The 27,985-nt window shown below is 38.2% G+C and overlaps 2 protein-coding genes across 6 annotated transcripts in view; one reads left to right on the top strand and one right to left on the bottom strand.

Annotated features, from left to right (window-relative positions):
- LOC145455725 (patatin-like phospholipase domain-containing protein 6) overlaps nt 1–24,529 on the top strand; it is a 30,398-nt gene extending 5,869 nt beyond the window's left edge. The window contains exons 1-31 of one of the 4 annotated variants that reach the window (XM_080333705.1): nt 629–769; nt 1,360–1,494; nt 2,324–2,492; nt 2,883–3,013; nt 3,072–3,138; nt 3,264–3,344; nt 3,777–3,928; nt 4,021–4,090; nt 4,227–4,300; nt 4,798–4,882; nt 4,958–5,059; nt 5,922–6,032; nt 6,649–6,774; nt 7,348–7,481; nt 7,542–7,673; nt 8,189–8,312; nt 8,370–8,468; nt 8,780–8,918; nt 9,557–9,752; nt 10,542–10,710; nt 11,487–11,669; nt 12,659–12,821; nt 13,142–13,371; nt 13,851–13,920; nt 16,321–16,437; nt 16,775–16,926; nt 17,802–17,938; nt 18,684–18,852; nt 18,920–19,001; nt 23,554–23,642; nt 24,060–24,529. In XM_080333705.1, the coding sequence (XP_080189831.1) occupies nt 1,361–1,494; nt 2,324–2,492; nt 2,883–3,013; nt 3,072–3,138; nt 3,264–3,344; nt 3,777–3,928; nt 4,021–4,090; nt 4,227–4,300; nt 4,798–4,882; nt 4,958–5,059; nt 5,922–6,032; nt 6,649–6,774; nt 7,348–7,481; nt 7,542–7,673; nt 8,189–8,312; nt 8,370–8,468; nt 8,780–8,918; nt 9,557–9,752; nt 10,542–10,710; nt 11,487–11,669; nt 12,659–12,821; nt 13,142–13,371; nt 13,851–13,920; nt 16,321–16,437; nt 16,775–16,926; nt 17,802–17,938; nt 18,684–18,852; nt 18,920–19,001; nt 23,554–23,642; nt 24,060–24,224 (3,852 nt within the window). In that variant the 5' untranslated portion in view covers nt 629–769; nt 1,360 and the 3' untranslated portion in view covers nt 24,225–24,529. Of the gene's footprint in view, nt 1–628; nt 770–1,359; nt 1,495–2,323; nt 2,493–2,882; nt 3,014–3,071; nt 3,139–3,263; nt 3,345–3,776; nt 3,929–4,020; nt 4,091–4,226; nt 4,301–4,797; nt 4,883–4,957; nt 5,060–5,921; nt 6,033–6,648; nt 6,775–7,347; nt 7,482–7,541; nt 7,674–8,188; nt 8,313–8,369; nt 8,469–8,779; nt 8,919–9,556; nt 9,753–10,541; nt 10,711–11,486; nt 11,670–12,658; nt 12,822–13,141; nt 13,372–13,850; nt 13,921–14,386; nt 14,504–16,320; nt 16,438–16,774; nt 16,927–17,801; nt 17,939–18,683; nt 18,853–18,919; nt 19,002–23,553; nt 23,643–24,059 lie in introns of those variants that run through there. The other 3 variants (XM_080333704.1, XM_080333701.1, XM_080333703.1) reach the window with 3 other exon arrangements.
- Nucleotides 1–27,985, bottom strand: part of LOC145455728 (fibrinogen-like protein A) — an 89,213-nt gene that overhangs the window by 57,256 nt on the left and 3,972 nt on the right. Inside the window, exon 6 of one of the 2 annotated variants that reach the window (XM_080333708.1) lies at nt 24,999–27,871. The exons of the other annotated variant lie outside the window; for it this stretch is intronic. Coding sequence (XP_080189834.1) covers nt 27,568–27,871 — 304 coding nt within the window. The 3' untranslated portion in view covers nt 24,999–27,567. Of the gene's footprint in view, nt 1–24,998; nt 27,872–27,985 lie in introns of those variants that run through there. 2 annotated transcript variants of the gene reach the window in all.

Below are 27,985 nucleotides of genomic sequence, written 5' to 3'. Positions count from 1 at the left end.
ATTGTTGATATACAATGTTCTTTCCAATTCTCTACTAGTTGCTGACGATTACCCCTCACGAGTGTCAGCCGAAAATATTCGGGTTTATTTCAATATGAATATACTATTCAATTCAAATAAGATATGTGGTGTTATGGAGAAGTTATAATTTTAATCGGGCTATGCCTATAAAAAGACTGTGAATTCGCATTTTGGATGATGTCAAGCTGAAAAATATATCTCGCGTGTTATCAGCTTGTACCAAGAAAATTTAAGCTCACATATGTACACAATATTGTAGCTTCTTTTTGTGTTTTCTCCATCACTCTTAAATACTAGATATTCGTGTATGATTAGCTCTTGATGATAGGGGTATTTCTTTGTAGTTGCGATGTAGCTATCTGATTAAGTTCCATGTACAATTGAAGTTCTTTGCCTCTCTTCTTATCAAAACCTTTTGTAAGGTAAACTGAGTTCACTTGACCCCATGAATGAGGAATTCTAATTGATTGGAAATTGCGTTCCAACATTGTTTTGTGAGTGTACAGAGTAATTTTTGTGTACAAAACACTGCAGCAGTGACTCATTATGTATTCATGTATCAAAGTTTGGATTGTGGGACGCTATAAATTGGTTGTAAATGGAACGTGTGCTATGTCTTGAGAGAAGTTGATGTCTGTATTAGGCCTATGCGAGGAAGTAGGGTGATTTGAAGATTTTACCCAGTATTTTACGTTTGATATGCATTTCTGGCCCACGGTAGGTACAGGGCAGTACCATAATGATTAGGGTAAGTTTTTGCAACTTTTTTTACAGCTTCTGGCAGCGTCCTAAATGCTTAAAATTTATGCAGTATGATGTTTTAACCTGTTTGCAGAGATTTTATATTGCAACTTTTTTCTATTTTTCATACGACTTCTCACTACAACATTTATGAAGTATTTCGCGAAATGCAAAGGAGAGCTTATTCGCTCTCTTAGCCCCCGATTATTCGAAATTTCATGCCGGTGACATCATATTTCGTGATACGATTGTTGATATACAATGTTCTTTCTGATTCTCTACTAGTTGCTGACGATTACCCCTGACGAGTGTCAGCCCAAAATATTCGGGCTCATTTCAACATAAATATAAGATTCAATTGTATATTGAAGGTCTGCATCTTCAAGAAACTCTTTGGTAAACAAGTAGGCTATTATGTTCTTGTGTTGTCTTATTTAATACGTTATGAATGTTTACAGTCTAATTACGATTCCGAATGAATTGGTGTCATAAATCAACTGCGAATTTAAATTCAGTGCTTGTAAATTTTGGTAACAGCCGCCAATGTGCACACCTAGTCACGCTCGTTGTGGTTAACAAGAAATTTCACATTAACAGGATGTTTCAAGTGAAACAGGAGCCTCCGAAATTGCTCAAAAAGGAAATGCCTTCCTCGGTCTTGGAAGCAGATTTAATGGAAGGCCAGAAACCTAATTTACCGGAAGAGGTCATGTACCTGCTTCAGAGCGTGAAGTGAGTGTGGTGCATGTAGATTGTGTCTAGCTCGATCACAGCTTTATATTGGGAATATAATATCGCTTGTTAATGACATAGCAATGTAAGTGTTACTACAATATAACATTTTGGCTGTGAATTTATAATTCGAACATCCGCAATGTAAGTGTTACTACAATATAACATTTTGGCTGTTGTATGAATTTATAATTCGATCAAGCACAGGTAGCAGTTGCTTGCTTTTGTATATTTTTCAGGTGTGATTCCTTGAGAGTAATCATGTTTACTGGGAATATAATATCGCTTGTAACCTACTTCCGTATAGTGGAAGTGTCACTCTGTATAACGTAATATGATGGTTGTATGAATTTATAATTCGATCTACTTACGCACAGGTAACAGTCGCTTGCTGTTCTATGCGTGATTCCTGTTCATATATAATTGTAATGGTTAAAAGTAGCCATAAATGTAGATTGCATGTCACAGTTTGAGGTTAAAATATATCGTCGCAATGTACGGTAGCTTATCCATTTTCACATTTTGAGTAAATTAACTCTATGTAAAGTTTTCATTTATTTTTAGCCATATCTGGGTCATGATTAACTTTGAAACAACGTGACAAACGTAAACATGACCGAAAAAATTACAATTTTGCAAAAAACTTGATTTTCTATAAGTTTTAAAAATTGATATTATAACATGAAAAATGGATACAAGCTACTTTTGCTTTGATTCCATCGCGACGATATATACATTACGGTTATTTGTAACACTAATTGACAATCAATTTTAATGATATTTGAAAAATAATGAAAAGTGTTTCACAACGGCTATTGTCTTTCTTTAGGGTTTTCGGTCATTTTGAAAAAGGAATTTTTCTGCAGCTATGTCGTCACATGGAGATTTTAAAAATTGAAAAAGATAAATATCTGTTTCATATCGGCGACCCTGACGAGTACATGTATGTGATACAAGACGGACAAGTGAACCTTTACATTTCTGAGGACGAACGGGAGGTAAACTGGGTCTTGATATTTACTTATATATTTCAGCGTAAATGTGATTAAAAACTTATGTATGCCATTTTTCTAACTTAGCTTATTCAAGAGGCTTGATTGTAACCTATGACCGTGTCATATTAGGAAGTGGCATGCGTGTATGCAGGCTCATATTTTTGATATATGTTTTGGATGGATATCTTGGATGTCACCGGGTTTGAGTCACGCCAACACATGGCGGATTTACACTGTTAAGCATTATTCAGATTCGAGTATCATTTTGCCTGGTCCTGAATAATCCCACAATTTTAAAGCGGTAAAACCGAATCAGGCCAAGACTCGGAATACAATTTCAAAATGACTTGAATCTCCAAACCATAATCACGTCATATATACCTTGTGTTTCAGTACAAACTAAGCGAGTTCACTGCCGGAGAAAGCCTTCACAGTCTTTTCAGTATTCTCGACGTGCTGACGGGCCACGCGGCCCCTTACAAAACTGTTTATGCCCGCGCCGTCAAAGATTCCACTGTGATAAGGTATCGTAATTGGTGTGACCAGTGATTTCGTTGTTCCCAACCGATGATTTTTTTCAAGGTTACCTGTTCAGGCGTTCAGCGAGTCCTTTGAAAACAGGCAAGACGCGCTAGTGCAAATGGTCCAGGTAAGTGTCCAGGTATACACATGGGCATGTGTGTTAGGGTCGAATTTACGGTTAGGTTAGGGTTAAGGATTGATATTAAAGATGTTTCTAATTGTTTATATCTGTTTAAAATGCTTGCTTTGCAGGTAATAATGACAAGAATGCAGCGCGTGACGTTCCTGGCACTTCACAATTACTTGGGATTGTCTCACGAATTGCTAAGAGCAGTAAGTATACGATAGGGCTGTTCAACTATGACTTTTTTCAAATTTTTTTGTAGAAAATTGTGGATTTGAAAAAATAGTATTTACGGTGGCTAATTTTATAAACCGTAAATACTATTCTTTTAAATCCCGAATTTTTTACTGCAATAACTTCGCTTCTGCAGCCAAATTTTACATACATCATTTTTCTTCACAATGTAACAATTCCATAGGGTAGGCTACCCAGTAAAATTTGAAAAATAGGTATTTTTTTATTTATTTATTAAATCCAAAACTCTCTTCTGTTATAGCAATGCTTCTACAGGTTGGAATAGAGCCAAATTTGGTATGCATCATATTTTAGTCAACCTAACAATTTTATCAAGTAATCAGTTAAATGTGGTAAAAAAATTAGAATTCATGGATGCTGTTACATTTTTTATTTTCCATTTCTAGGGCAAAAGTGGAGACGGCCGTATTCTGTCCGTGAGCAAGTTGCTTCAGTCCAAAGAGTCCTTGAATGTCGATGTTAGTTCCACGTCCCAAGATATGGGGCCATCGGTGGTAGATCTCGGCAGCGAAGACACGGTGGATTCTGCATTTCTACAGTTAGTGCTGTTCTGTGATTGATATGCGTTTTCCACTAATAACATCCTGCTCGATTGTCCGATTAAGAATATTGTAATGTTCTATTGTTTAGGGAAAGAAGTTCTGGTGTCAAGGAGTTTTTGACGAGAGTGCAGACTTGTCCAATACTTACGGATGTCGATGTAAGACTTTTGTATTGTTGATTTGATATTAACTCCCATCGGTCAACTGGCTTGCGGTTGAGCTTGCGACTGTTATTGAATGTTGCTGTCGGATTGCAATATTATGCGAGGTAGTCAATTTGTAAATATGTTGTAGCAGGAAAAGTTCAAAAAAATACGATTTGAAGATTCCGAAACTGCAATGAAACACAAAGACGGCGAAAACGCTCGGTACGTGTAATGAAAAACCGATTAATCGCTGACTAAGTGTATATTTGAAAAGACTCAGTGCGAAGAGCATAAAACTAGCATAAAGCTAGCGTATCCGGGAGAATGCTAATTGTGTGATTAAAAATTGTTAATCACGGATTAAAAGTTTCACCAGATGACTCGAGATTATCCTCGCGTAAAATATTATCCAAATTTATGCGTCGCGATTAACAGTTTTAATCAGACGATTAGCATTCTCGTGGATAAGCGAACTTAATGATCGCAGTCATTAAAATGTAGAGCTTCAATAAATGAGTTAGTAATATGTTCTTTGAAAGCCGAATATTTGATTTAAATAATAATCATCAGAGACTGATTGGTTCAATTATGTACATGAATATTGCACTTGATAATACTTCAGTATTAAAATTCGCAACATGATGAATATCGGTTTTCCAACTTTCTAGCTCGATATATTTTTGAAACATTATACAATTCAGTATTTTGATTTTTTCAAGGCAAGCCAGTCTGCCCCCGTCTCGAAAGAAACAAGAAGAATTGATTAAAATATTGAAGGCCGCCGCAGATGAAAATGAAGAAGAGGTAAGTTAGGGCTCAGTCGAAAAATTTTAGCATATTGATAACTTTTTTTCACTTCAAATATTCTGGCATTTTCAGCTTGAATTGCTGTCATCTCCTAGAGCGCGTAGCGCATCTACATCCATTCCTAGGAGACGCCATATTTCGCAGGAGAGCATCGGCGAACGAGACAGCCAATATGTGAGTATATTTCCTCTATAATGGCATACTCCCCACAGCGAAACTTGTGTCAGCATATTTGCATTTCTGAGATTTTGAGCCGAGTTATACGTTTCTTATCTTTGAATTTGCATTCCCCGTTCTTTGTTCTACAAATCTCCCATTATGTACTCGGAAATCAATACCTATCTGACAAGCCTTTCATTTTCATGAAGGCAGTATTGTGATTTACTGATTGTAATGTTACTTTTCGCCCACGCTGCTATGTCTGATTATGGTCTTTTGACTCATCTTGATGTGAGTGTGGGATGTATTGGGTTAAATTCGCAGTCATGGAGTCACACATGACCTCTGATTGGTTTTTATGAAGCCTTCGTCATGAAACAGCTATGTAATGGTTCTGTCACGCGAATTCCACACTTGTTTTAGAACTGAATATTCACTGACAAGACTCTTACAGGAAATACACAGTTTAATACTATATTCACGTTGAAATCAACCTGAATATTTTCGGCTGACAACCGTCAGGGGTAATATTCAACCACTAGTAGAGGATTAAAAAGAACATTGCATCTATAATTTATTTCAATATGAATATAAATTATTATTCAATGAAATATTTACTGTGGCAAATTTATACAGCTTATATTATGTTTAACACATACTCGACGATGTAATGCTAGTAATTTTGACACTTTTTCATATTATTACCTAGTTTTAAGTAGTAGGCCTATTATAGCAGATCAAAGTTACTCAAAGAGTGACTAATAGTCTAATAAGGCTTTAAGGAAGGTGCCACTTCCTCATTACTCATTGCATAGCTTAATAACTAGGCCTGATAGATATTATGATTACATTTGAGTTATTTGACCTTGTTTCACAGATTGTTCGGTTGGACGAACCTGAAATCCTGGACCTGGCGCTCCAAGACATGTTGCAATTGTTTGGTATCGATGACAAAGATATATTAAAAGATAAAGTGGTGCTTCTCAGTGTGAGAATATTGCTCATTTTTCTTGATTTGGCTATTTTTATACTACTCGCATTAGCAGAGATTTCAGTAATGAGATATTCCTTGGCTCTAAAATATTAGGCTGTTTAGATATTTAGTTAGCAATTTTATCAAATTTTTATGTTGTTCGTAAGCTGATTGGCTTCATTTTCAACTGGTTTTCTCCGTTCGTGATATTGTATTTGTAAATAAGTAAGTTTATCTTTTATGGCTTAAGGATGGAAGTATGATTATTTATGGGGAGCATGAGTGTCTGGACATGTAAATACAAGTTGATATTGCGCGAAATTACGGGTTGGAATTGAGCCAAACTTGTGCACCGTTTTTTTTCAGAAAACCTAGCAATTTCCCGGGGTAACCTGTAAAATTTGAAAAAAAATATTCATTTTATCAAATATATCCCCAAAATTTTTCTAATATAAAAATGCTTCTATAGGTTAGAATTGAGCCAAAATTGGTGTGCAGTGTATTTTTAGGCAACCAAACAGTTTTATCAAGCAGCCAGTAAAATTTGAAGAAAAAAAATCGAGAAAAGCCATACTGCGGAGTATCTGTAGTAGTTTCCTGCGTTATGACAACAGTAATTATCGCATTGCAGGTTCCTCAAGGCTGCCAGCTCATTCAAGAAGGCGACCAGGACGTGTGTTTGTATTTTGTGGTCTACGGCGCGCTGAAGATCTTCCAAGCCATGCAGTTGCCTAATTTGACGGAAGAATGGCAAGACGTAATATAACCTAATATCTATTGCATATTTTACATGTATGTTTATAGGTACAGACATGATATTTGTACTACATTTTGGTATGATGTGATACAACCAATTGAGGTTTCAAGGCTTATACAATGGAAAATAATATCGAAACTATAATTTCCGTTGATAAATATAGTCTTAGTGGCAAGTAGCGTATAATTTCAGTACTCGAAAAACCTTTTTAAGTAGTTCTAGGTTTAGTTGCGGATATTGAAAAGTAAGTAGTTTTAGTTCTAGTTGCAGATTTTGAAAATTCAGTAGTACTAGTTCTAGCTGAAGATTTCGAAAATTCAGTGCCATAGTGCTAGTTCAAGTTGCGGCTATTGAAAAGTGAGTAGTTCTAGTTCTAGTTGCAGATTTTGAAAATTCAGTAGTTGTTGTTATAGTTGCGAGTTTTAAAAATTGCGTAGCTCAAGTTTTACTTTAGTTGCGCTTTTTGAAAATTCAGTAGTTCGTACAAGTCTGGTCTCTTAGCATCCCTATTTATTTTTATTCACACGAAAATTGGCAAAAATCAACTATCCATTTGAAAAAAAATAAATTCAGGTCACTCTATTCCACATCCGCCCGGGGATGTTGACCGGTCAGTTGGCGGTGCTGACCGGAGAACCTTCATTTTTCTCTGTGTGCGCGCTTCAACATTCGGTGCTGGCCAAACTTCGGCGGCAAGATTATTACAGGTTTGTGCGATGGGATATTTTGCCTTGCCAATTCATTTTGAAGCTCTAATTATTTAACAGCGTGATGCGTCACTATCCACATATGGTGCTCAACACCGCTCACACTGTGGTGCAGAGGGCCAGTCCTTTTACGAGGCAGATCGATTTCGCCCTGGACTGGACCAAAGTCGAAGCCGGCAAGGCCTTGTATAGGTTTGTGGATAATAATTGATGTTGCATTATTAGAGAAGCGAATACAATATATTCATTATGAAATATACCTGAATATTTTTGGCGACACTCATTAATATAGTAATATAGTAGTGTTCCCATATTTTGAGAACTTACAATAGCGGGCAAGAAAACGGATGATAGTGAGATTTTTACGGCTAATGTTATTGGGTAGACTAAGAAAAAAAGGTCATTTTTCCGACTCGACTCCCAAAATCATTGTAAATTTCTCACTAAATGTCCAGTTTTCACGTTTGTTATGACATTTTCTAGCTGTCTTTGTGCAATCCGCCAACTCTCAAAGATATGAAAAGAGGACAAATTGCGAAAAAAGAGGAAATTTTGGCGTCCTCGGGTGACAATTTACAGTTCTTCAAATAAGAGGACATATGTTATTCCGAAATGTAGAATATTTTTTACACATCTGGCCTGGTCTGACACAATATCGTGTACGTTTGGACCTTTGAGAAAACTAATCGCCCACACCTGCACTACAGACAAGACACGTCAAGTGACTGTATGTATATCGTACTGCACGGTAGGCTACGGTCTGTGTACGAACGCGTCGACGGCAGAAAGGAACTCGTTTCTGAATACGGACGAGGAGAAATAGTCGGAATGGTAGTTTGTGGTATTCAATTTATCGTGTGATGGCCGCTAAAATAGTCTGTTATACAGATGGAGGCTTTGCGGGGAACGAACAGGTCTTCTGCTATGCTGGCTGTGCGTGATACTGAACTGGCAAAGATTCCGGAAGGATTGCTGAAACACATTAGGGTATTGTAAAACAGTTGTTTTGATAATATTGATAATATTTGAAGAGCTTTTTTGTGGTACAGAACTTTAATATACAATTGCATAGTATATTCATATTGAATTAAACCCTAATATTTTCAGCTGACATTTACCCCTGTCGAGTGTCAGATGTAAATATTCGGGTTCATTTCAATATGAATATATTACTCAACATGAACTTAATTTCTAAATCGGTTCAAAATTTTCGGTTTCATTTCTCTAATTCATGGGCAAACCTTTAACCTCCATTTTGCAATTGAGAATATATTACCTATATATTTCTTCCTTTCCAGCGCCGCCACCCAGGCGTCGTGTCGCACTTGGTGTCCTTGATGTCCGACAAGCTCGTCGGCAACATGTTGTCCAGCCGGGCCGCGGACAAAAGTCACCCGGGACAGCTTCTCACTCATAAACAGCAAATGGGCGAGGAAAGTATGTTCGTCTTTTCAAATCACCTTTAAGATTCTTCAGTAATTTTTGACGACGCCTATTTCAGTGCTATTTGTGGCAATATTCTGGATTGGGGTTGTTCTGAAATAAATTTTCTCCAAATTGTACTATTCAATATAATTGTTAGGTTGGCTAAAAAAACTACACACCAAATTGGCTCAATTCCAACCTGTAGAAGCGAAACTTATTAACTTATTGAAAAAATATATTTCAAATTTTACTGAAACCCCCAATGTCTAAAAATGTTGTTTGAGTACAAAATTTTTGATTTGACAAAAATAGTATTGACGGTGGCAAATTCTTTAATTACTTATTGTAGATCTACCCACCGTAAATACTATGATTGGAAATCCTAAATTTTGAATATGAATAACAGGTTGCAATTGGGCCAAAATTGTTGTGAATCGTTATTTTAGGCAACCTAACAATTTTATCAAGGGGCCAGTAAAATTTGAAAAAAATGTTAACTTTTGAACAGTCCTAGTGCCAAGCCCTAGTTATTTCGAACTATTTCCCCATTTTTTCCGTCGTATTAGTCATATGGTCCGCCCCTTGTCTCCCTATCTTCTGCAATGATCAATTATTGCAAAAACTTCGATCAATGAAATTTTGTTTTACAGCAAAAATTGCATACGGCGATGTCTCGAATCACTTGGCCAATTTATCGACCGTGGCGGTACTGCCAATAAATCGCTACGTTCCCATCGATAAATTTACGATCGAACTCGAACACGCTCTGTCGGCCATCTGCGACAGCGTTCTACATTTGAACAGCGATACCATAAAGAAAAGGCTTGGACAAAGTGCAATGGATAGGTTAGTGGTAGGGGATGATTAATGCGTAATCAAATTATGATATGTAGCTGCAATTTGTTAAGTTGATTTGACATGTATTGAGATTCAAAGTGACATCATATCATTCTGGCAGAGTTGGCCAACTTTAAAATTTTCAGCTTTTCCACATTATATTAGAATTAGAATTATAGCTACTGTACACAGTTTTTTTTTAAATTAGAATCGGAATGATAGCTACACATTTTTTTTCGAAATTAGATTAGAATTAGAATTGCTGATTTGGGAATCTGATGGTCTGAGCCTATTGTGTAGATCATGGAATTTCGGAAAATTGTTGTCTTTTGCGATGTTTTGTCATTTTTACCTTCTATAACAACAAAGATAACAACAAAAGGGGCGCTTATGTTTCACCATAAATGTCCTTTGACCCTCTAAGCGCGCTGGATCAAAGTCCTAGTATGGTGAGAGATATTCGCTACTATCTACAAACCTGACAAGACGCAGAAATTAACAGATTTCTATTCAAACAACATGATGATCAATGCTTATGCTTGATATAATCTATGTTGCCTTCACTTCAATTTGGAAATAGTGTTTTTTAACCTTTCTCTAATTTACCATTGTCCATTGGGGCTGTTCAAAAATAACTTTTTTTCCGGATTCCAGGGATTCACTGATTAAATTGTTAGGTTTGCCTAAAAATAAATGTTCGTTAACATTGGAAACTGTTATGTTCGTGCATTTATTCAAACAAGATCAAGAACATAACAGAAACTTAAGTAGCATGCTCTTATACTGAAAACTTTCAAGCTCTCACGAGTACAGACTGATGGGTTGGCTGGATCAACAAGAGGATTTAAATCGTATTGTACTCTATCAAACCGACGACCGTATGACCGCATGGACGCAGAGGTGTATTCGGCAATCTGACGCCATACTTATTGTGGGCAACGGAGACAGCGAGCCTGAAATTGGAGAGGTAAACAACTGTTTGATTGGTAAAATCTTGCCTGCAAATGTACAATAGCGCTGTTCAAAAACAACTTTTTTTCAAAAATCCACTTGCTACTTGATAAAATTGGTTGGTTGCGCACCAAATTTGGCTCTATTCCAACCCATAAAAGCAAAGTTCTTGGAGTCGATTATTGTATTTACGGCGGGACATTCTTTGATTCTTAATTTTAAAACTAGCCGCCGTAAATACTATTTTTTCGAAGTCAAATTTTTCAACTGCAATAACATCACTTCTACTCGTTGGAATCGAGCCAAATTTGATGTGAAGCGTTGTTTTAGGCATCCCTGGGGGCCTGAAAAACGCTGCACACAAATTTTGGCTCGATTCCAACCTGTAGAGGCATTGCTATATAAGAAATAAGTAAGTTGAGTAAATTAATACGGAAGATTTTTCAAATTTTATTGGTTTCCCTGTGAAATTGCTAGGTTATCTGAAAGAAAAGCAATACACAACAAATTTGGCTCAATTCCAACCAATAGAAGTAGAAGTTATTGATGTTCAAAATTCAGGATTTCAAATCATAGTATTTATGGTGGATGGATCTATAATAAGTAATTAAAGAAATTGCCATCGTAAATAATATTTTATTCGAATCCAAAATTTTATACAAGAACTTTGCTTATACTGGTTGGAATTGACCCAAATTTGTTATAATAGAAATTTAAAATTGGAATCACTGGAATTGATTCGACTCAACCTTTTTCATAGAATATTTGTCAACATTGTGTCATTTCTCTCAGCTCGAAAAGGAATTGGAGAGTATCTCGGTCAGGTCTCTGAAAGTACTGGTCCTGCTGCACAGGCCGGAGGTTTTGCGGCCGTCCAGAACCGTGGAATGGCTCAATATGAGAGGGTGGCTCACGGAACACTTGCACATCAAGGGATCGAAACGGCTTTTCGCGAGGACCAGAAAATCCAAGCTGGTAATAATTCAACCATTGCGTTCACACGCCAATGGTTCTGTACTCCAAAATTAGATGATATGAAAATTTTGAGCTTTTCCCGATAAGATCAGAATTATAGTTTTTTCCAAATTAGATTAGAATTAGAATTACTGAATCCGCAGAAACTTGTAAATTTAATTAAATTCGGCATGAGAAAGAAATATAACAAAAATCAAGTTCTCATTAGCATAAGAATGACAAATGTTTGTACAGTAAGCTTGGCTTGTTTCGCTCTGTTGCATTTCCAGGAAAACCAGAAATTAGATTAAAATTAAATTTAGAGCATAAAAAAATTTCACAAATTAGACTACCGTACCGGCATTTCACTCTAATTAAGACATCTGAAATTGTCCGATTTCTAGAGCTTTTATGGAAACTGCTGCAAATTCAGTCACGCATTATAATCTGGTCAATGTATCAGCCCTGTGAACCATATTTTGTGATTAACTGTTTATATAAATCATCAAATTTTTGTAAATTGTGTTTTGCGTTATTTTGTCATTTGTACCTTCTATAATAACAAAAATATAGTAAATCTGCTACTAAATTCCACTATGTGTCGCCATTAATGTCCTTCCGAATCTGTTCGACAATTAGACAACCACAATTTTTCAATTGAATAGTATGTTCATATTGAAATAATCTCGAATATTTTTGGCTTACACTCGTCAGGGGTAGTCGTGAGCTAACTAGTAGAGAATTGGAAACAACAAATAAACAAGCAAAATTTCATGCCGGTGACATCATATTTTGTGATACGATTGTTGATATATGATGTTCTTTCCAATTCTCTACAAATTGCTGACGATTACCCCTGACGAATGTCAGCCGAAAATATTCGGGATTATTTCAATATGAACATACTATTCCGTTATGTTTTGGAATTGTAGTGTGTTGCAATCTTGTGCGATTTCGAATCAATAAAAATATATACTAAATAAATAAATGAAAGACCGATTTCTTTTCAGAACGAATATCGTGAAAAATTGAGCCGGCGCGAAGTGGACGCGTTCAGCGACTTTTCTCGTCTCGCCAGGTTTCTGACAGGAAAATCGATTGCGTTGGTTCTAGGTGGCGGTGGTGCACGCGGGATCTCTCAAATTGGCGTTATCAGAGCGTTGCTAGAAGCAGGTACGATAGGGTTGTTCAAAAATAACTTTTTTTCCGGATTCCAAGGATTTCATGATTAAATTGTTAGGTTGCCTAAAAAAACACTACGCACCAAATTTGGCTCGATTCCAACTGGTAGATGTGAACGTACAGGAGTTCGAAAATTTTGAATATAATATACTTTTTTTTTAATTTTAAAATACTGTTTTGGAGATTGCTACACAACTTGTATTCGAGTATTAATTTACTGACTTACTTCTACTTTACATTAATAGCACCTAAGTATGGTATCGTTGGGATTCTAAATATACTGTAACTCTTGCATTACACCCTTTTTAAAGGCATTCCGATCGATTTGATTGGTGGGACATCCATCGGGGCTTTTGTGGGTGGGGCTTGGGCCAGCTCGCGGGATCTGACCATCGTCCGAAACCAGGCGGCATACATCTCGTCCGAACTCGGGGCGATCACCCCGAAACTGTTTGATCTGACGTACCCCATCACGTCGATGTTTAGCGGAGCCTCTTTTAATAAGGGCATACACGCCGTGTTTCAAGAAGTTCAAATTGAGGTGAATTTATAAATTTAGTGTTTCTGGACATGATTTTGTCTTTCGACCAGTTTTTTTTCTCAATTTGAAACTTGTTTCTACTGCAGACTTTAGTTGATGTTCAACCAACTACTTTATTTATCTGCTCTAGTTCTAGTTGCGAATTTTGAAAAGTGAATAGTTCTAGTTCTAGTTGTAGTTGAGAGCATGAAAAATAAGTAGTTCTAGTTCTAGTTGCAAGATTTGAAAAGTGAGTAGTTCTGACTCTGGAATCATGATATTTTTTGCTGTATTTGTATTTTTTAATACAATAATATTTTTTTGTGGTAACTATGCATGTCACCCATGTTAGACTGCGTCGCCTATTTTATCTCGGTATTGAATTCGTGCGGCCCGCGACCTCAAAGAAATTTGAAAAGTGGCCCGAGATTTTTATTTTATATATATCAGCTACAATATTATATGCCAATTTACTGTTTACAACGTTAACTTCCATTTAGGATTTGTGGATTCCGTATTACGCAATCACAACCGACATAACCAGCTCCAGAATGAGAGTTCACACAGACGGTAAGCGACGTAGTGAACGAGTATTGCATGCGTTGCACATTTCTTCGTACTTTTCAGCAATTTTTTGATTTCTCTCCTAAATGACAACTCTAATCACTTTAGTAGTAGGAGCTTACAGTCCGAGTTTTATTCATGGTAATAATTGTAAGAAATAAATCCAACTGATGTATTTGTGATTTTGGTAATTCTGTCCGCATGCAAACAAAACACAATTGTAGCGACAATAACTTCACATCGCGACTCGGGCTGGACCAAAAACCTGATTAATTCGATTTTGAATCAAGTATTCCAGTGTCACTTGTTATGATATCATAACAGTACAAGAGATGTGGAAATTTTGGAAAATTTATCAATCTGCTTTTTAGTCACATTTTTCGTATTCTTATTTTCTGCCTTGTGTTCCATGCATGTTTCTTATCGTTTGTCACATGCGCTAGGCGCTGTACGCTGCGTTTGTAATGTGCAGGATACCTTTGGAAATATGTCAGGGCGAGTATGAGCTTCACGCCATATCTACCGCCCTTGTGTGACCCGAGAGATGGACACCATCTTATCGACGGATGCTATGTCAACAATGTGCCAGGTGCATTTCAGGCCAATTTTGAACAAAAAAAAAGCAAGACAAATTGATTCCGGCTACTCTATATCAATCAGGGGAAAAGGGTTTCCTTAACAATACTCTTGGTTTTTAGTTTTTCTATTTCTTGCCAGATCATCTTTTATGTACCATTGAATAATATATCCATATTGAAATAAAATATCAATACTATGAGGGAGTACGTATATACAATCCGCGAATTTAATATGTTATTAACAAGCTTTATTCTCCTAAATTTATCCGTAAGATGCAGATTTAAATGATGAAAAAGGCCCTAGAAATTACAGTAGTAATTAGACCTTTAGTATCAAACCACATCAAACCTGCTTTTTGCCATTGTGCATGTAATGTCTTTGGTTCTGCTCCATCTGCTTGTATTGCAGCTAATCACATTAGACTAAGACTGAATGTACCAAAATCTGGTGACGTAGCGTGGTAATCACTGATCATTTTTTGTGGAATGACTAAAATTCTTGCATGCTGACGTTTGTAACATTGCTATTTGGACTATACTCTTGTATTTTCAAGATTTTAATAATAGCTTTTCAAGCAGTGCAGTAAATGTCAATTTTGTCAAGTGGGTGTAATCGCGTGATCCTGGGTTGACCTCTCTGTAAAACTGGAAAGTTGATCCCATAAATATCCATGATCTATGAGCAAGCATGTAGTAATCAGGTAATTGCTTAATCTTGATCAGCAGTGTGCCACTTCAAGGAGCGTGAAATTGGCTGTTATTGTGTTATTTACTCAAAAATAACAGAATCAGTTTCTTGCCACCGATTCAAAATGGACTTCTATCAATGTTGCTGCTGTAAAAATAACTACATAGTAGATTAGTTTGTAGGCTATTTTTTATTTTCGTATGAAAATCCCCATATCTACTGTGAAACTGAAAATTGAAACCACTTGAATCACTTGTGGTTGATTGAATGATTAAATTATGTTAAGGTTCCAAATTTCTATCAGACCACAGTTTTGTTTCTGTGATGTTTTGCATTGACAGCAAGTTCTTGCTCTACTGTTTTCACATACTTGTCATGGTGATATATAATTGTGGTTCTGGGATAGAAGATATTCCTTTTGCATATGCCTGGATAGTGTCTGCGAACTTTCTTTCATTGCATGGCTGCTTGCTGTTTGTAGATTATCGCAATCAAACAGCGCTGTGCACGCTGGGTTTAAACAGAGGTTAGATTTCCTTTGTAAGCTCATAATCAGAAACTTACTTGTTTAAAACCGAGATCAATAACCTATTATGGAGTGTAATTCAAATGCTGTCCAATATACTAGGCCTATGATCTGGGAGCTGCAACCAATATTCCACAATGGTAGAAATTCTCTTTTAGTTATAGCTTGTTAATTGTTTCATAAATATTCTATTAATATCAGTGTTCAATTATTTTTGAATGCCTTGGTTTCTTTGATGCAGATATGCAGTCTTCAATATCCACACGTTTCGTTCATTCGCGAACCCAAATCACTAGATTTTATCGTTTATTTTCATTACTAGAGTTCGTAAAAAGGACAGAAAGGTGTCATCAGGTGAAATATATCTAACTAATGTGCATGTACATTGAACATCTTTCTTGTAATGTGTTTCAGTGTTTGTAGCGCTGAGGTAATGATCTTCTTTTTATACCAATAATTCCATGCAGCATGCTACCAAATGATTCATAAATCTCAGTAGGATAAAGCTTTGCTGACACCAATTTTTGTCATTGTAAAGAAATTATTTGATATCTCTGTGGAAATGGTATGATTCTGGACTTGGTAGGGTTAACTTTTTTTCGATATATTTGTAGGTTCTCTGTGGCGGTATGTACGTTCAAGCATGTCCTTGTCTGGGTACCTCCCCCCAATTTGTGACCCTAAAGATGGCCATCTACTGATGGACGGAGGATATGTTAATAATTTGCCAGGTGGGATGAGATGAGCCGTGAATCAATTTGTCTTGCTTTGGATTGTATGTTTTAGGCAGTAGCGAGACATCTATGCAGAATTGAAATCATTTATATATAGCTGATAGTTTCGTGTTTACAAAATATGAATTATACAATGATGTAAAAAAGTGAATGTAGCGGCTTCAAAGACTTGTCAAAGCTGCTTTGAGTGAAATTATAAAACGAATGGCCCAAGAATTACTCCAGTGAGGAGTTTCATAAATATACTAGGAATTTTCTGAAGATGATATTAAATTGAATACAAACCAATGTTGTATCTGTTCAATCGATAACTGTGCTGTGCTGTGCTGTACAGGTGACGTGGCCAGGTCTAGAGGTGCCTGTCGTGTGATTGCTGTTGATGTGGGCGCGGCTTCTGAATCTGATTTCACAAACTACGGTGACCAGTTGTCTGGATGGTGGCTGCTGTGGAAACGATGGACTGGCAGATGGACCGGCCACATCAAGGTATGTAATATGTCGATTTGTTGAGTGATTGCTCAACAGGGCTGGGTGCGATGATTTGAGAACTACTATATAAGTCGAGTATTAATTCCAATGATTTGTGTAGGGTTGTGTGAGTACTGAAATTGTTGTCACTAAGAGTTCATTTATCAACGAGATTTATAGATTCAATGCTATATTCAACTGTGAAAGGCTTAGAACTTTGATTGGTCGTATCGCAGCATACGAAACATGTAGTACAAAGCAGGGTTGTAACCAAGTCACAAGTTTATCTCACTTTTATAGTTTTGACTCGAGTCAAGTCGAGTCATTTTCAGTTCACCACCGATTCAAGTTCGAGTCCAAGTCAGGGAGTATATAGTCGAGTCCAAGTCATTGTGTTGACTGCTCAGTTTTGAGTTCAATCCGCTTCAACCCAATTTTTCAACTCTATCGAGTAATATAGAATATCTCGCAGTTTGTAATATATTAATTTTCCTCAGTCCTAACAGTTTTCGGCCCCATTTTCCAAGTATCAGGACTGATAGACGAAATACCAATCATGTTGTGACTTGCTCATTCTTCGAAGATACAATGAAATGTATGTCATGGCCGTCCCAGTTTCGAGTCGTATGACTTGGTTTGAGTGCAAGTCGAGTCAATACAAAAATTGACTCGGGTCGAGTCATTTTACGCATTCGTAAAAATGACTCGAGTCAATTCGAGTCACCAAAAAATTGCGACTCGAGTCATTACAACCCTGGCTATAATATTTGACTCAAAGCCTAATACACAATTCAGAAACAAGTACTCCTATCACTATACTCTATTGATGATATATATAAAATTAAATCTTCACAATAGATTATTCTTGACGGGATCAACTTTTTTCCACACAGGTGCCCGACATGAACGAAATTCAATCGAGACTTTCCTACATTTCCTGCCATTACCTTCTGGACCTTGTCGTTTCAAGCGACTACTGCACGTATCTGCGCCCGCCTATCATGCAGTACAGGACCATGGACTTTGGAAAGTAAAATGATTGTTATTGATTTATTGCTTATAATATGCCGTAGAAAATTGTTCTTTGAAAATAGAGTTAATTATCGTGATATAGGAGCTATTTCACACGGTTCTTCCGACTGCGTCACTCATAAATTGATGCAGAGGTATCGTAAAACTGCTTTCTACTTTTCAAAATCCATTATGCGCAAAGTAGTTTTGCCCAGGGTTGTAACCAAGTCACAGGGTTCCGAGTCACATGTCAATTTGACATTTATCGTTTTAACTCGAGTCAAGTCGAGTCATTTTCAATTCACTACCAAGTCAAGTCCATGTTAAGACTCGAGCCCGATTCCGAGTCATGGTGTTTACTGCTCAGTATCAAGCTTAAGTCAGGTTTAACTCACTTGTATGAAACTCTAGGGTGATATCGAAGGCCTCGGCTTCATAATATACACATTTTTCTCACTGTAAACATGTTTATTGGAACAGATAAAAGACAGTTTCTGGGTCTACTTCTTAATTATTGGTCTTGATATATGAGACTTGAACAAGTGATATAGAATCATTTGACTTGATCGAATCATGTGCAATGACTCGAGTTCAAGTCGAGTCAATACTCAAATTTACTCAAGTCAATTTGAGTCGAATAAAAATTGTGACTTAAGTCATTACAGCCTTGGATTTGCCTAAAACTGATCAAGCAGAACAAGATAATATTTTGATGAGTAGTTAGAATTACTTTGTCACTGACCATCGACCTGCCGTGGTTGCAGATGGCCTGAAATTCTCGACGTCGGCTACGATTTCGGCAAGAGCGTTTGCACGGAAGAGTGGGCTAAGCAATTCTGGCAGAACCTTTTCCAAGTCGGCACCGAGCAGAGACGCATGTCAGCGCAGACAGACGAACTCACTGCCATACGCAAGAAACTTTCCGTAGGAAATGTGAGTTTTATGGAATATGCCTCGATGTGTGCCGCCGGTAATCTCCTCCCTTTCATTGGACCTTCAGCTGAAAGCCAATTTATCGTTCACGGATTTGTCTGAAATTTTGCGGAAAAAGAATCCCGAAGAAGTTTTCCTGCTAACGAGAGGTACGCCATTTCAAAAATTCGCCAGAAAAAGCTGTTTTGGTGACTCGACTTGACTCGAGTTATTTTTTTTTAAATCTGTAAAATTATTTGACTTGTACTCGAGTCATTGTACATAACGCGAACCAAGTCATATGACTCGAGACTAAGACGGCCAAGACCGATATTTCATTGTAATTCCGAAGCCAACACACCATTGGGATTTCGTCTGTTGGTACTGGTACTTGAATATGCGACCAGAAACTGCTAAAAGTGAGGAAAATTGGTGTATTATAAAGGCGAAACATTCGATATCACCAAACAGAGTTATAAAAAGTGGATATACCAACACTTTTACTGGAAACTGAGCGGTCTATACAATGACTCGGACTCGACCTTCTGCTCGCTGACTTGGACTCGGACTTGACTCGGTGGTGAATTGAAATGACTAGACTTGACTCGAGTCGAAACTATAAAAGTGAGATAGACTTGTGACTCGGAGCCTTGTGACTTGATTACAACCCTGTGGAAAATAGGACCAGAAACTGTTTGGACTGAGGAAAATTATGGTATTATGAATGCAAGCCATTCTATATCACTCGAGCAGAGTTGAAAAAAGTGGGTTGAACCGGATCGAACTAAAAACTGAATAGTGAACTCGACCCTGTACTCGAACTTGACTCGGTGGTGAATTCAAAATGACTCGACTTGAATCGAGTTAGAACTTAAAAAGTGAGATTGACTTGTGACTCGGAACCATGTGACTTGGTTACAACCCTGGATCAATGTATAAATAAATTGATTTTTATTAAAGTTTTAAGTGAAGGTAAAAAAGCTATAATGTAATAGGAGTGGGCTGAACTGCTTATTGTGCAAGCCGCATGTCAAAAATTATAGTTTTAAAAGAGCCACGACACAAAAATTCAAAAATACAAATGTATTCTGTCACAATCACAATTAAATGAAGACTATCAAATACAGTTTTAGTGTTTGGTTTCGTGATGATGTATCAAGTTACTAGCTTTGTAATTATTATTGAGCAAATCTTGACAGATAAGACACAGAGGAACTGATTTTACTGACTGACAGATAAGGAACTGAGTTTTATAGATAGATAGGGTGGGTAGGTATGCAATATAATGCGACCAAACTTCAACTAAGCCACATTTTTAGATACGCAATCAACATTCAATCAATTGCAAAACGTGTGCAACTGTGCAATGACGACACGATGTGTTGTTTCAGCGCCGACTATGATTTCGTGATTTCGAGGAAGGCAGGCTATCGCTATCGTTTATGAAGTACGTAGAATCGCTATTATCAGGAAGCTCACCTATAGTGGGCCATCAAACCTGATGGTTTGACGCAAACAAGGAAACGTTGACTTTCGAACAAACTGTAGGGTTTTGGGGTCATGGAATTTTCCACGACCATCGCAAAACGGGCAACAACTATTCGTATCAATAGGGCATCTTTTCTCAACTTTCCATGCATAACATTAGGCTATTGTATATGCAATAATTAATTCACTCCATTAACCAGTCCTTTGGTTTGTTTGTTTTATATTCATAGTGTTGCGACAACATTGGTCATTTTACACCAGGACGATATTCTTTATTATGATTACGTAGGGGAGATGTGGTAACGATGGATCAAAAATTGCAAAATGATCTCTGAATGTATGCTCGTGGTGGAATTTATTATAACCAACACGATGATGAAAACATATGAACAATTTGTGATGCCTTATAACAGTGGTTCCCAACGTGGGCGATATCGCCCCCCAGGGGGCGATTTGTCGGTCCAGGGGGGCGAAAATAGCCAAGGGGGCGAAAATGGACGAAGGGGGCGATAGGGGGCGACGGCACGTTGAAATGGCTCTATTGGCATCCATGACCGTAACTGCCACACCCAAACCCCCAATTGGGACGGCGGCCAGAGCTCGAAGGGGGACCACAGTTTTTTCGTGAATTAACATTAATTATAGAGTATTATTAAGGAAATTTGGGCAACTTTTTCAAAAAAATTTCGTGGTCTCATATTTCTTGCTTATGGGATACCATTCCTCCAAGAAATAATACGCATGAGTTTAGAAATGGGCATCTCGGCGTCAGCCAATATCACACCATGACGCACCAAGACATATGAAATTTCAGGCAATGTAACATGCGACACCGAGAAGTGTGCCAGAACGAGAAAACCTTTGCGGAAAAGGACTGCCTTTATGCTGACCGACTTCGATATATATACGATGTACATATTTATTTAATTGTCCATAGGCGCCTAAATGGCTGGCGCCAAATGTTACTGTCCTAGCAATCAGAACCCCACAAAAAATTCCATCTCGCAGAGAAAAATTCATTGCCAGTGCAGAAATACCAATTTGAAATCGTGTGCGTCTTTTAGTTTAGTAGGTATGGACGATTTGAATATCTTTTGACAGAGCAGACAGGCCACGAAATGTCATTACGTAACAAAGTCATTATACCCACGGGTCCGCCTGAGTATGTTCAATTATTATTTACGGGCCCTACATTTTCCAAGACACCTCACTCAGCCTTACCGGTTAATCTGAATACATATGAGCAGAGGGAGGATAAAAATTGACAGCAATATATATGCAATTCCCGATCATATTGACCGATTCAATCATGAATGATAGAAATTTTTCGCGCTTCACGCGAATTAGGGCCACTAACTAAAGAGTCCAACAATTTGTGCTGAGAGGTAGCGGTAAAGAGGTATCGTGGGAGTTGAGTCTAAGGGGTGCAGAAGCTGGTTTTATCACCCCATGGAGGAGGGGGTCAAGACCAACGTATTGGGGGGGGGGTGCCGAAGTGCTGTTACGGTCCTTTTGGAATCAAGTCGAAGAAATCACCTTTTTTGTTAGTCAACTCACCAAAATACCAAAATTTAGTCAACTCACCAAAATACCAAAATTTAGCTGGAAAAGTGTAATTTCGAGGTCGAGCCGAAAAGTTGACCTATTTTCTTCGTCAACTCGCCGGTGATTTCAGTCTGTAAGCCCATTTTTCGGTTCCCAATATTTGGGGGGCGATTATCGGTGTGGTGTTTGAAAAGGGGGCGATGAGTCGAAAAAGGTTGGGAACCACTGCCTTATAACATAAGGTTAATATATCTGCCAGAAAGCCACGATTCAGGGTAGCGATAGGCGATTAGTAGAGGTTGTAAGCTGCAGTAGCGAGAGGGTTAATGAGTCTGCAGCTGAAGTGCGAAAATTGTATCTTTTGAAGCATCATTTTGACATGTAGTAGTATAAGATCGCTCGCGAATCGCCATTGGTTCATACAACTCGAGACTAAGACTGCCAAGACAGACATTTCCCTATAACTTCGAAGAATAGTAAAGTCATTACATGATTGGTATTTCATCTATAAGTCCTGATACTTGGAAAATAGGACCAAAAACTGTTAAGACTGAGGAAAACTATGATATTATGAATGCGAGCCATTCTATATCACTCGAGCAGAGTTGAAAAAAGTGGGTTGAACCGAATTGAACTAAAAACTGAATAGTGGACAGAATAACTTGGACTCGACCCTCTACTCACTGGCTTGTTCTCGAACTTGACTCGGTGGTGAATTGAAAATGACTCGATTTGTCTCGGGCTAAAACTGCGAAAGTGAGATTGAATTGTGACTCGGAACCGTGTGACTTGGTTACAGCCCTGGATAAATGTATGAATAAATTGATTTTAATTAAAGTTTTAATTGAAGTTTAAAAGGCTATAATATAATGGGAATGGGCTGAACTGCTTATTGTGCTAGCCGCATGTCGAAAATTGTAGTTTTAAAAGGGCCACGACACAAAAATTCAAAAATACCAATATATTCTGTCACAATCACAATTAAATGTAGACTATCGAATACAGTTTTAGTGTTTGGTTTCGTAATGATGTATCAAGCTTTGTAAATATTATTGAGCAAATCTTGGCAGATAAGACACAGCGGCTCCATTATCACTGAGTGAATGCAAACTCTTCCTCCCATTCTATATTGCTATTCATACTTTCTTTTCTTGCAATTATCGCTCCACGATATTTCCTTGGACAAACTGTGCAGTTATTGCTAGCTTTTACAATGCAAATGGGATAGACATATTCACCATTGTTAGCCTGGAAATAATGGCAACCTGCGTTGGCATGATTAATTATGAAGTTCATCGTTGCACACAATGATTTATGATTGATTGATAACCATGCACCATTGTGGCGGGTGAAACGTATGTGTGAACTTGATTTGAGAGTTCGATTGCAAAGTTCTAACCCTGTAGTGCCACCTTTCCCTGAATTGTACAAGTGCTACGTAAACCATTAGGAAATAAACAACAGGAAAACAATACGCATATCGTTAATACGCGATAGATTGCATCGCTTCATAATCAGGGTCTATCTCTCTAGCAAAATCGCGAAACGCATGTACAATCAATAAAGAGCCACAATTAAAGGCTCAGAGCCGCGTGAAGCCCACCCCTGCTATGTAGTATTTCGCGGATATGTGATTTGTGACTGTATCATCCGATTTCTTGTTGAATTTCTTGCCCTGTTTCGTTTCAGAGCTGTCGGAGATCGACTTTGAAATGGGCTACGAATCCTCGCCTGAAACGATGACCGCTGGAGGAACGAGCACTGAAATTCTGTCGGAGGTAAATTGCAATTCGAAATTAGAAGCACTAACACTAAGTGTTGTGACGGCTCAGTTAATGCTTTGACTCCAGGCGTGATTTTTAATGACTTGACTTGAGTCAAAATTTATTCGAAATGACTTGCGATGTGACTTGGTATAACGGGCGTTGGCAGTCATAAACTCTCAAAGTTGTTTGGAAAAAGTAGACTTGGTCGAAAGTCCACCTACTTTTAGCAGGTAATCTAAAGGGTGCTATCTAAATTGCATCATGTATCTTTGCGACTATTGCAAAATACTAATGACCATACAAATCGTTGCAATTTTCAAAAATAACCAGTTACCCCCCCCCCCCCCGTATGGCGTCATGCCAGTAGATGTATTTGCAACAAGAGTCTGGAGGTTTTCTCTAATTGAAAATTTTATGAATTTCTTGCAGCCTGACGGAGCTACGTCCGATTTGGATTTGCGAATGAAAAACGCGTTCCATTCTGAAGACTCCGACTCGTCTGACTCGACGTTAGGCGACGAACGCGAGAGACCGGCTTTTTCGCGAGCTTTTTCTTCCCAAAACATACTCGGCTCGTCGTACAAATATTCATGAGTTCAGAAACGGCGTTGGCCAGGCTTCACGGTGTCTGACTCTTTTATTCTGTAATTTTGTGGAAACTGAAATCATTATCTTCACTGTCGTTCGGTTATTGCCTTGATTTTGTTTTTGGCGAATCTGTACTTCTGAGTGGCAGTTCTGACTTTGAATTTTTCTGCCGTGCAACAAAAGCTGTTCATATTGTTATTTGCACTTCATTGCCTATAGTTACATTACACAATTTACGTTTGTATTTTACGGTGTTGCTGTTGTATTCGCACGAATTTCTTCAGAAATATAGAAGTGTTTATTGTATACAAGAGTTCACTTCTGATTTAGTGATGGCCCCATATTTTAAGGAGTAGCAAAATACAATGTGTACGAGGTCGAAGTCCAGTCGCTCTTTTCGAGTTATTGGTACTGTACTATTGGAAATATTTAGCGCTTGAATCCCACCTGAGGATCACTCGACACTAATTAACGTTGTATTCGACATCAATTCAAAGTTGTTATAATAGGAACCATCGGCTACGGCCTGATTCGATTCCGATGTACTGCAGCAATTAGAACTTAATGTCTGTATACCTGCGGATGCGCATACTGTATAGTCTGTGCTCAGCTTCACACCACTTTCTGCGGCATCATTGACGACTTTGACAGAACTGAAGTAGGAATTCATGGACTGCAAGAATCTGATAAAGGCAAAGCATATCAATAGGTTGACTCAGCCAATCCCTAGAGCATTTAAAAGCACGCCCGGGGCCCGATATGAACAGACGAAGTATAGTATTCGTTTATCTGTATAGTTTAATTCAACGAGGGTGGAACCTTGCTCTATTTTCAGAAGCTCCTTTGTCGTGTTTACCAGGGCTTCTTTGTTTTCCCTCGGCAAGCATGAAGCATGTGCAGCGGTTTCCTTCGCAACCCAGGCAGGGATATAGGAAGACTTTCTGTCCAGCCTGTCGCCCAAACGATTTCCAAAAAAGTAAGCAATTTGGCGTAAAATACTTGAGTATAATTGGAAGCAGTCTAAACACGTAACCACACGATTAGGTAGTAAAAGCGGGCAAAACCTCCTTGACTGCTCGGAAAAGTAATTGGTAACCGTTGTTATGCAGAGGTGGTAAAAGTATAGGGATGTTGATAATCAAATAGAAGTACAAATAGTAGGCTACTTATTCTAAGTAGAAGTAGCGATTTCAAATGTGTGAAATAGTAATTAAGTCTTCCAGACCAATATATATTTTTGCTCGTAAAGCTCTTCGGTACAAGTGGAAGCAGAGTAGGGGAGACCGGGGACAATTGTAACACTTTTCGTATTTTCCAACATTACGTGTTTTTCTCGTGGAAATTTCACTTCCAAAGTTTTATATAAAGAAGCCAACAACTCGATAGTTGATATGAAAACTAAATTGGAACTCAAACAACAATCAATCATGGAAATTTTGGGTCGCAAAAATCGCTGCTCAAATGTTACAATCGCCCCGTACCCAGGGGCAATTGTACCACCCTTGCGGGGCAATTGTAACAGTGTTATTTATAACTAAACACAAACTAAATGAACAACGAAAACGGAAGCACAAATTGTAATATTGCATGAAACTAAAGGAAGATACGTTTGAACGCTTCCAGGCTACGCCCCATCGCATTTATGGCCTCTGAATGCAATATTACCCTTCGTGTCTTGTTCAAGCTTAAAGTGTACAAGAGACACATTCATTCCATCATATCCCTACACATATTCGGCCTCTTCTACCAAGGTTCTGTTGTTCAGCGGGCATAATGGCTTGGTCATTCCGTCACCTGCGAAGGTGCGAAACCGACTTGGCTAACATATCTTGGTTGAATGGGCCGATGATAGTATAGTAAAACGAGGATGCAACATTGTCTGGCGTCAAAGCTATAATGATATTTATCTGTGCTGTAGGAAATTAACATAAATTGTTCACATCAAATATCAAAATGTAAGTGGGCCATGATCAAAGTCAGAGGATGAGAATTAAGCCATGACTATTGAAGTTCGACACATCAAAAGTCGATCAACATGAGAAAGGGTGGTTGAATCACGAAAATAACCGAACCGTCAGATTCACATCACCACTATTGTATGGCCGTTTCGACAGATGATCATGTTAGAATTGGTATCGCAAGGCAGTATCTGTTCTGGTGAACTTCTGGCTGTTGCAAGATTATTCTGCAGTAGATGAATGGTAATACCAACATATGAACAAAGACATTCAGAATTGATAACATATTGTAACGGGGCAAAAGTAACAGAGTGTTACGATTGCCCCTGACACGCTCGACCATGATTAGTGTCTCAGTATGGTACCTTCCCGGCGATGCAAGTCCTATTCTTTCTATCACCACGGTAGGCTATAGTAACATTGTTCCAGCTACACATGTTACGTTGTAACTACTTGAGGTACTATTCGTCGAGACAAATTATTCCAGACCAGAAAAAGTTTACTCGAGGGTCAAAAATTTCGTTTTTTGCAAATTATTCCGGGGTTTCGCATCGTAGCTCAACGTAACTCCAGGTATAATAGGAGAGATAACTACTGCATGCGCACTTAAAATATCAAGCTGATTTCTCCATCCTACTAGCGGTGAGGTCGATTGTTACATTTGCCCCTAGTTACATTTGTCCCCGGTCTCCCCTAGAAGTTGAAGCAGAAGCAGACCAAAAACATAACCACTCGTGTAATTAGTGTAGGTACGCATAATCTACTTGTGTACTCCTGGAAAGAAGAAAAATGCTTCGTTAATGAGCACCTCTCAAAATGCTAAAGTAGCGACTGCCAAGGTATGTGAGCAGACAAACTCTGAGTGGGAGTAGGAAATGTATGGTGTCGTTGGTGAAAGTGGGAGTAGAAGTAACATTATAAAGTTATACGCAAATACACGTAGAAGAAATTTCCAAAGTAAAAAGTGCTGGGATCGCAATAAGTAGCTTCTGGATTTTCTTCAGATTTCAATGCATCAAAATAACATGGCACGAAAATATTTATAGGTGAATACTGAATAGTTAGGGCAATATAGTTAGACATTTGTCGAATCATCAAAATGAAAGTCATATTGACTATGTTATCATATTTTGGAATCGGGAAAAAATGGTAAATTCACCACGAAAAAGTAGCTACTTGCGTCCGAACCACGAATTTCCTGTTTAGCGTCATTTACGCCCATTTCACTATACGTCATCTTAGAAGTTCTAGAAGCTGCAAAGGAGGACGGTTGGTGAAATGGGCGTAAATGACGCTAAACAGGAAGGTTAATTCTGCGACGCAGGCGTATGTCGGCGTGACGTTACAGGTTCCTTTTAAAGTGTGACGTCACAGCTCCAGAAAAGTCAAGATCACAATCTTTTCCGCAACTTCATATCCGAGAATTGCAGGAGGGCGGGAAGGCCTTCCCACTGGATTCCCCTCCCCTGTGTGTTGTTAAAGTTCCCGTTTAGATTACTGCCACAAAGGGAATCAAACCACCAGCCTCCTTCGTAGAGAGAAGCGCAATTTGTCCACGACGACCCATCGTGATCCGCGTCTTTCGTTGAGAATTGTTGGCCGTTGTGGTATGCGAGACCATCGTAGGTTGCATTCCCGGAGTGCCCAGACACGTGCAGTCTGTAGTTGTCGGATGCGGGTCCGACACGGAAGTGGCTGGAAATGAGAATAAAGATGGGAGGGATCACCGAGTCGGATATCACCGTCGAGTGCTTTGCTGCTTTTATCCAACGTCTGTTTTTATGTAACAAGAAATTTGTTGGTCGAGAC

This window comes from Botryllus schlosseri, chromosome 14 (genome assembly GCF_051294905.1).
Source record: "Botryllus schlosseri isolate E-star chromosome 14, Bs_hap1, whole genome shotgun sequence".
Taxonomy (NCBI): Eukaryota; Metazoa; Chordata; class Ascidiacea; order Stolidobranchia; family Styelidae; genus Botryllus; species Botryllus schlosseri.
Note: the sequence above shows the minus strand (reverse complement) of the source record. Positions and strands in the feature narration are given on the sequence as shown.